The sequence below is a fragment of the Oculina patagonica genome, unplaced genomic scaffold (assembly GCF_052425735.1).
Source record: "Oculina patagonica isolate OP01 unplaced genomic scaffold, crgOcupat unplaced718, whole genome shotgun sequence".
Taxonomy (NCBI): domain Eukaryota; kingdom Metazoa; phylum Cnidaria; class Anthozoa; order Scleractinia; family Oculinidae; genus Oculina; species Oculina patagonica.
In genome coordinates this window covers 1-9,442 of record NW_027558601.1, presented here as the reverse complement: position 1 = coordinate 9,442, position 9,442 = coordinate 1, and the positions used below count along the sequence as shown (strand labels likewise).

At 39.6% G+C, this 9,442-nt stretch overlaps 1 protein-coding gene across 1 annotated transcript; it reads left to right on the top strand.

Annotated features, from left to right (window-relative positions):
• Window positions 1–143: 143 nt before the first annotated feature.
• On the top strand, window positions 144–9,154 carry LOC144641166 (uncharacterized; the record flags this gene model as incomplete). Its single annotated transcript, XM_078500208.1, has 13 exons — window positions 144–366; window positions 775–923; window positions 1,651–1,823; window positions 2,431–2,678; window positions 3,573–3,724; window positions 4,339–4,401; window positions 4,563–4,659; window positions 5,527–5,721; window positions 6,131–6,258; window positions 6,530–6,745; window positions 7,479–7,628; window positions 8,385–8,489; window positions 8,940–9,154. Coding segments are annotated over 13 exons (2,031 nt in total), but the record flags the coding sequence as incomplete, so codon positions are not given.
• Between the last annotated feature and the right edge of the window lie 288 nt (window positions 9,155–9,442).

The following is a 9,442-nucleotide window of genomic DNA, read 5'->3' as shown; positions in this document are numbered from 1 at the left end:
TATCTACTTTCCAGCTTTCTACTTTCTAGTGTCAGTGCTGTGTGGCGCAACATTGTATCAAATGAAAAGTCTTACAAGAAATTAGGTCTTTCTTTGTCCTGGCAGTAAATAAACAAATTGATTCCTTCACATTTTTAATGTAGGAGTTTAAAGTCTCGGATGCATTCTCCACTGGACCCTACAAAGTGGAAATTTTGTCTGGCAATGAACAGCGCAGATTCGACATCAAGGACGGAACATACTCCCCGCCCTCCCCTCCCACTACAGTAGCTCCTCCTTCTTTCGTATTGGACGGTGAGACGATTTTCTTTTGTCCGAATGGAACGGCTAATGCTACTGTCCAACCCATTACCACCGCTGCCCCAGGTTTGTTCTAAATTATGCTGATTTATGAAAACGCTGCGTTATTAATGTATGTTCAAACATTATTCTTATTTACGCTAACTGAATATGATGACTTTTGGTGGCAATGATATGTTATTTTTAATTTATGTCCAATTATCTTGGCCAAAATAACCCAAATCTAAATATCAGTGCAAGAATGAAAAGATTTACATCAGAGGTTTTTGAAGCCGTTCAATAAACTCGCTGTACATTGTGTTTTAAACTTGATAAAGCACTCCTGCTCGTTTATTAAACACTGATTACTAAAAGAATTCGAAAATACTTCTGTGGCTTGAATTTGCAAGAGCTAGACTTTTTAGTAAGGAGAGGGCATTCTCTCTTGGTTTGGTAATAATTTCATTTTTTCCCTCGTTCCCGCACTTTTTTCAGGAGTCGAGTCCTTCACTATTAACACTCCGTCAGCAAAGTTGGTTCTCAAGTCGTCGTTGGATTACGAGCATACAACGAGTTACTTATTTACTATAAAGATTACTGATACGGGAAAGCCAGCACGGCCATCGGGAAATATCACTATCAAGGTAAAGGAAACTTGATTTAAACCTGTTTTCGTTTTCCTTTGACTAATCGTTTGCTGGAATACTTAAATATAAACACAAAATCATATCAATGCGTTTCGCTGTTTCCAACATCATTTTCAAGTAGAGCCATTCGGATTAATTACGGCACTTTTTAAATACCGAAAAATTTATAACTCACTGAGAAAAAATATACAGTATATCGTTATGGGAAGACTTGGTGTTAAGATGCGATTTTGATATATTACTTTATTATAGGAAATTAACGCTCCAGTTAATTAAGGTCTGAAATTGACGCGAATTGGCGAAAAAATTATTTTGAATAAAGGAAATTAACGCGAGGGACAGGGCAAATTTTTAAAATGAAGAAAATTACGAAATTTGTTATTTCACTTATGATATTTTGGCTGTTGTATCGCTCGTCTGAAAGGAAGAATAAACTGGAAATATTGCAGATGACATATCTTTAAGGCTTTTATATTGTAAATGACTTAAAAAAAAGTGTACAGAAAAGAGAAGGTTATTTTCTTTCAGCTGTTCTTTCCTAGTTTCTATATGTGTTCAGACAGTATCCAGTATTGGAATGAAATTAAAGTTGTGGAAATTAACGCTCCTCTTAATATAATGTCGCGGAAATAAACGCTAACAAAAAGTAACGAATTTTGAGAATTCGCGTTAATTTCACTGAGCGTTTCTTTTCTTAAAAGGTATATGCTTTTCCTTCTTTCAGGTGTTTGTTTTGGACTACAATGACCACTGCCCAGTTTTGCCTAATGTTAATTATGATCTCAAGCCCATCCCTCCACTTCAGAAGGCAGCTTTCTTTGTTGCTGCTGCAACCGACGGAGACAGTGGAATAAATGGAAGGATTACGTACAAGAGAAGTCGTATATTGAAAGCAATGTAAGTTTAATGTCGGCACGAAATTCGTGAAGCGCAAAACGTAAGTAGTATATTCAATCAGTTTTACAAACAGTAGAGAAACGGCAAAAAAGAAACCATTTGAGAAATCTGCTGCCCCTTAGAAAGGACAAACTGCAAACAGCGCGTTTTAACAGACAACGCCAGAAGCTAAACTGTGAGAAGTCGCTGTTCCCCTATGTGGAGAATTAAGCATAAGGCTCAAAACACAGAAAAAAATCTTGTCTTTCTCCTTCGCGCGTTATTGGCTTTTCACTCGACAGTCCATAAGGGGGAACAAAGGAGGAAAAATCGGGGCTAACCGTAACCTAAGAACTGAACAGAAACGAGAGAAGGTTGGCATTTATTTGAACACCATATCAATGGATAAGAGGAAAAATAACTAACAGGGTTTGTACGTATACTTTTATTATGGCAAGAATGTTGTAGGTTAAACCTAGCACTGTACCTAAAAATGACCACATATCTTACTGACAAATACAATTTGCCCGCAATTTTGTTTTGCGTCCTTACTGATAACTGACAAAGGGACAGGACGTTATACTCATGCATTACTGGTAGCTAACATTTACCCCTTTACCTCCCGAAGTCCTCGAATTGAAGCCACGTTGTACGCGATCAAGAATGGCACCGAGTACATCTGGAGTAACAAAACTGTCGAGTGGACCTACAAATACTACATCTTTGCTGTGGATGGAGGAACACCAAAACGAGGCGACAGGATACCGCTGACTATAACTTTTAACGCCACGTGTCAAGACTCAGGGGGAATTTTCGTGAATGCGACAAGTGGAGAGGTGTTCTTCAGGGCTCCTGGCATGACGGGGTCAGAGTATCGTGAGTGACTTAATTACTAGACAATAATACACTGCTTTTAGTATTACCGTAATGATTCGATTTAGCGCCCTCCTTCCAATAAGCGCCCCCTTCCGAATAAGCGCTCCCCTTCGAATGTGTTTTTGTTAATAAGCGCCCCTATTCCAATAAGCGCCCCCATTCTAATAAGCGACCCACTCTTATAAGCGCCCCTATTCTAACAAACGTCCCTATCGTGGATAAGTGTCTCTACGGAAGTCATTGACGTCGAATAGATAAATTTATGAACATTATCTCCACCGTACAGGTATATATTTACTGCTAAAATCAACAATTCTTTTAAAAGTAACTGAACTTTCAACAATTTGTTACTGTTACAGTTTCTGTTATTGTTAGTTATTTTAATATTTGTTAAGTTTTGTTTTGAACATTTGGTTGTTTCTCAAAAAATTAAATAAGCGCCCTGTCCCGAATAAGCGCCCTGTCTCTTTTAAGCGCCCTCCCCTTGAGGTGCCAAAAGTAAATAAGCGCCCCGGGCGCTAAATCGAATCATTACGGTATGCTATTAGTAGCTACACCTTTGAACAGAAAAAACGCTCTATTTAAGTGAGCTTTTACAAATTGAATTTTTCTTACGCGACGCGAAGTTAATTAAGTTAGTTTACTCTCTCGACAAGTGATGAAATTTGAAGTCTTAATGAACAAAAATGTAAAGATCTTTGAAGTAAAAATTAAATTAAAACATCCAGCCGTACATAGAAATATGTTTTAGTCTATAAAAGAAGCGAGAAACTACAAAATATATCTTTTCACAGTTCTAAGATAATAAATTTCCCATTGCAAAATAAAACAAGCACGTTCATAATGATTCGCTTTATATACAAATAAATTAAATCTTGACTTATCTTATTTCAGCCAGGAATTCAACTACGAAACCAAAATGTCGTCGCTGTAGGACTGGGTACTACTGTGTAGGTGACGGAACTGAAGAAAAGTGTGGAGTGACGTCACCAACGGAATTTTCATTTGGGGGAGCAACAAACTGTAGCGCATGTTGGGAAGGCTGGGTACGAAATGACGCCATAACGTATGCGTGCGTGCTACAACGATGTCCAGGACGTACCTGGAAAGCTCGATGCTGTGACATTTAAAGATGTTTTAAAATTGTTTAGATGGAATCGAAAATTTCTTGTCCTACGAATGAGTATAATCAGCGCCTCGTTTTTCTCCTAATAGCATATAACATTGAAGTGAATTTAGTGTTGAACAAATGTTTCCTCTTTTTTAAACTAAGGATTTGGCAACGAAAACCCACTATATAGCTAGGCGTATATGAAATAAACCAAATAAAAATGTAAACTACCAGTGACGACAAATGCACTGGATTGGGGCAATTAATTGTTTTTATACGGTATATACTTAACGATTCCACCTCGTTCCCAGGGCTTTTTTTTTCCGCCCGTTCCAAATCACCAAGGGAAAAGCCCTGGGAACGAGGTTTTTAACGATTATTTACCTTTCAATGTAAATGACGTTTACTTGCCCTTCAGAGTTCTGTAAAAGTCCTCGCTATTCATTTTCATTTCGATGGAAAAACTAATTTTCAAAAAATTAAGCAAATGATTTGAAGTCATTATTCCTGTGTCCAGTCTTTAATTCGTGTCTACAATTTATCTTCCAGTTATGCCATAACGGCACTACGTTACCTTGCCCGCCAAACACTTACGTCAAATGTAACGCAACGGTAAGTGCATGACAGATACTAACGTCTTTACGTCACGTTAGGAAGTAACTCCTTTAAACTTTTAAATACGGCAAACTAAAAAATTAGTTCCAGAAGTATCCTCCTTTAATGGCAGTTGGATCATGTCTGACTTATTTATTGACTTATGGTTCTCAATTCAGTGGTGTCCAGAGAAGTGCTTTCCGTGTGAGCCCGGCACAGTTTGTAAAGCAGGAAGGCAGTACGAGTGTCGTCCCGGGACATACAGTGATGGAACCGGTGAGTGCTAAAGTATCATAAGTAAGCATTACTACATGAACTAATTAGCCATAAACTAGTGACTGTAATGTTGAGGTTTATAGGAAAAATATGTTGTTGCTGCTGCTGCTTCTGCTGCTTCTGCTGCTGCACCTACTGCTTCTGCTGTTGCTGTTGCTGCTGCTTCTGCTTTTGCTGCTGCTGCTGCTGCTGCTTCTGCTTTTGCTGCTGCTGCTGCTGCTGCTACTGCTTCTGCTGTTGCTGTTGCTGCTGCTGCTTCTGCCTTTGCTGTTGCTGCTGCTGCTGTACTTGGTGCGCTGCATCATGGACTAGGGCACTCTCTATTCCCCCTCCTGAGTATTTGACACAAAACGAGATGTCACAACTCCCAATAGTCTTTGTGTGGAGACTTTAGTGGCTGGCCTTCTAGTTTTGTCCTTTGCACGATTTCCGAACTTGATGACATGAGTTTGTCCTGGCTTTTTGTGTTGTTCCTTTCTCCAGGTAGAGAGAAAAATCTATTGCTAAGATAAAATGTCAAGAAACAAGCCACTGCTATTTTTTCTTTTAAAAACCTATTAAATGGCTGGAGGTTTGTGTCGCGGATGGAGTATTTGGTGGGATACAGGGATAGCTGTCGGTCGGTCGATCGATTGATTGATTGATTGATTGATTGATTGATTGATTGATTGATTGATTGATTGATTGATTGATTGATTGATTGATTGATTGATTGATTGAGTGAGTGAGTGAGTGAGTGAGTGATTGATTGATGATTGATTGATTGATTGATTGATTGATTGATTGATTGATTGATTGATTGATTGATTGATTGATTAATTTTATTACTCTTATCTTTCTAATAATGTGGTGTAATTTTTTTCACAGGTTTTCCTTGTAAGATATGTCCACCCGGAAGTTACAACAACGTAACGCGGGCCGAGACTTGCTATTGTTGTAAGCCTGGTTACAGTAGTACTTACATGAAGACATCATGCCGTGCATGCCCTGCTAATGAGTACGCTGACCAGGGTGACTTCCCTAACTGCACACTCTGCCGGACGTGCTTTACGAAAGAATCATGTAAGTTGCACGGAAAAATCTCTTCGACATTTTTGTGACAGCCTCACATGTATTTGTGGAAAATACAACTCGAACCGAGGCCTTTCACGCCAAAAAATATTTTCATTAATCAAATATGCTTGGTACTAATAATCTTCCTTGCTATGACGTTCTCTTTTAGTAAGGAAATTGTAAAAAAAAAAAAACATTTTTTCATGGCTCATGGTTCACCAAAATAAATCCAAATTTTTTTGAAACCCCGCATTTTACTATAGGTAGTAAACACTTTTATGAGCTTACTTTCTTTTATGGACTATGTTATTAACTACTACTTCAAGAAATCTTATATAAAAAGGAATGCATCATTAAATGCTACCATTGTTGGGTCTTGTTGGCAAGAATAGTTATTTTGTGAATTCTTACAAAATAGGTCCATGCATGGGAGATCCCTGTTTTCCTTCAGTGGAATGTCACAATGTTGGAAACGGTTCATTTGTGTGTGAATCCTGCCCTGATGGCTTTGAAGGAGATGGAAAAACATGCACTGATATTAACGAGGTAAGCTTTATACGATTTGTTAAGGCAACTTTCCAGCACTTTTTTCAATAAACGCAACGTTTTGAGCAACTTTCCAACTTTTTGAGAAATTTCGAGCAACTTGTGGACAGCCCTAGACTGGGTGACCAAACGACCGAATGACAAACGACCGGACTAATTGACCGACCGACCGAACGACTGATCTGCCAACTGAGCCTATTTATCTCTTTTGTATTTAACTCTGTAACTTCTTCTACTTCTTTATTCTTAAAATCTTTCTTCTCCCAACTAGTGCGCCCTAGCCAACCCATGTTACGATCCCAATGAATGTGCGAACCTGTCTCCTGGGTACCGCTGTGGAGGGTGTCCAACTGGATACCGCGGTAACGCTCCTTCAGGTGTGGGATTAGAGCATGCGCAGAAGTACAAACAAAAGTGCGAGGAAATTGATGAGTGCACTGAGGGCATCGACACATGTGATCCAAACTCGAACTGCATTAACACACCGGTAAGTATGTTATGAATTGTAAATAACTTTTGTTGAATCTTAACGTTCTGCCTACTCTTCGCCTTCAAATTTGTATGATGTTTGTCCACCCAAGTAAAGTACTTAGTTAGGCTTTAAATAAGGAGAGGAAGTTTGAGAACACATCTGGAGATCTATCAATCTCTGAGTCTGGGACGTTGAAGGTCTTGGTCAAACGTAGGCGCAAGTAGTCGCAATTTCAACTTGCGTATGGACTGGCGTTGGATGACTAAACGGATTTGCAAGTTTACTTGCAAGTGCGCAAAAGTTGCCGCAATAAAAGCTTTCAAGGCTGTCAAAATGCAGCGAAAATGCAAATGAATAACGTGCGATCATCCTGCGTTGACTCGGTCGGTCAAACGGTGAAAACTTTGACTTGCATGCTTATTTGATCCCGATCAAAATGAAAGCAAGTCATCGCAATTCAAGGTCCTGGTAAGACCTCAAGCAATGCTCTTTAGACATTGGCACAATTTTTGAAAATTGGCAAATATGCTAGGAGTAACTTAAGTAAGTTAACGTGGCTAGTTTCGATTTTGTCCATAACAACTAGTTCTCTTTTCAGGTCATATTTCTAGTTCTCTTTTCAGGTCATATTTCAGGGTTGTGGTGTATTTCAAACAATGCACTAAGACTAATTTTTTTGCTGTTTGTATAATCACGGAACGTTGCCATAATTTTTTTCTTCATTTTTCATTTGATTTTTTTTTTTCAGGGAAGTTACAAGTGCAGTCCTTGTAAGCCAGGATTCATTGGTGATGGATATCTGGGCTGTTATCCTGGTGACCTGTGCACAAGTTCACAGCATATCTGCCAAGTGAATGCACAATGCTCTGCAACAGGTGCAGGCAAATACAAGTGCACGGTATGGAAATTATATATCACAGTCAGGTTATTAAGCAGCGTATCACATGCTTGACAAGCTTTACAACAGAGCTTATTGCATACTTTATATAAAAGAGAAAGACGCCGCTGTTGTCCTAAATGTGTATTCCCTGATACAGTGCACCTGTACACGGGGGAATGGTCGATACAATGAAAGGATGCAGAACTTGTTACACATTGTAGAACTCAAGCTTTAATTCTAAACCCAGAAAGGATACTGTCCTATATCATAACGGTCGTTGTTACGGTTATCAACGAAGGCACTTTTAAACGTCACCATCATGAAATTTGATCTGTAATTACGGATGAATCAGAGCTGTATTTGTTGAGAGGAATTTGAAGAGAGTAAAACGCCTCAAACAACGCATAAAAGCAATTACACGGTTTCCTGTACTGAGCAGCTTGGATAAATAGACTGCCCCTTGGTTATTTTGCGCCAATGTAGTTTCCATACCCCAAGTTCTTCCTCCTCGACCAACTATTTCTGTTCATAAAGCTACTCACATTGCACCGTACAATAATTGCACACTGTATCGAGAGACTGGACGTACGTGTGTAAATTCATCCAGGAATCATCTGGAAAACACCAATCGAATTTCATATCCGATCAGCCGTTTCACTTTGTTCCTGAGATAGTAAATGTGGCTGTTAAAAATAGGCAGAGAGTTATTAGCACAGTTACGTCACCCAAATGGTTTACTCGTGTTTTATATGTGGATGCCATTTCGTCACACAGTGTAGGGACGGTTACGCGGGTGATGGAGAGGAGTGCGCACTGGATCCCGACTTCGATGCCATTCCTGTCAAAGGACTGAGCTGCACTTTGCCAAACTGTAGAAAGGTTGGTTCAAATTATATCGAATTCCAAATCACAGAATTCTGTTGATGCTGACCTTTACTTGTCAGTAATCTACCATTGTGGTGGGAGGCGCGGTTGCCGGCCTAATGGTTAGTGCGCCGGACTCCGGTTCGAGCCCTGGCCGGGTTCACTGTGTTGCGTTCCTGGGCAAGACACTTTACTCTCACAGTGCCTCTCTCCACCCAGGTGGGTACCGGCAAATTTACTGCTGGGGGGGTAACCCTGCGATGGACTAGCATCCCATTCAGGGGGAGTAGAAATATTCCTAGCCGGTTAATGCTACGGAAACCGGGATAAGCTCCGGCTGTATGGGCCACTTGGCTCAGACACAGACTTACTCTTGTACTCTATGGTTGTTCCTTATCTAATGAATGGTCACACAGTGAAACTCCCTGCAATGCCATGAGATAATTGGTGGTATCTGCCTTGCAGGATAACTGTCCAAGTGTGCCTAACACGGGTCAGGAGGATAATGATGGTGATACCGACGGAGACGCGTGTGATGAGGATGACGATAATGATTTGATTCCTGATAAACAGGTTTGTTATACTCAACCAACGTAACGACCACCATTATAAGTATCAAAGCAACCATACTTATCAAAATCTTCGGCCACATATAATGTATAATGAAACTGTCCAGTCTATATTTTGTTGTTGTTGTTGTCGTGTTTTATGAAGAAGTATACCTTATGATATCGATAAAATAATTGCACAAGGAAGGCAAAGACAATTGACGATAGTTAAGAGTTGGGAAGATTTAAAAGGATCACGCATTCACATTCAACATATTATTTATAAAACCAACGTTGAGACATCTTGTAAAAACCGCTTTGAAACTGTTTTGTTATCTTAAACTCAAGTGTACTGATGCCTTAACGGTTTGATTTCTTCTTTTCAGGGCCGTAACTAGCATGAGGCAAGACGAGGCACTT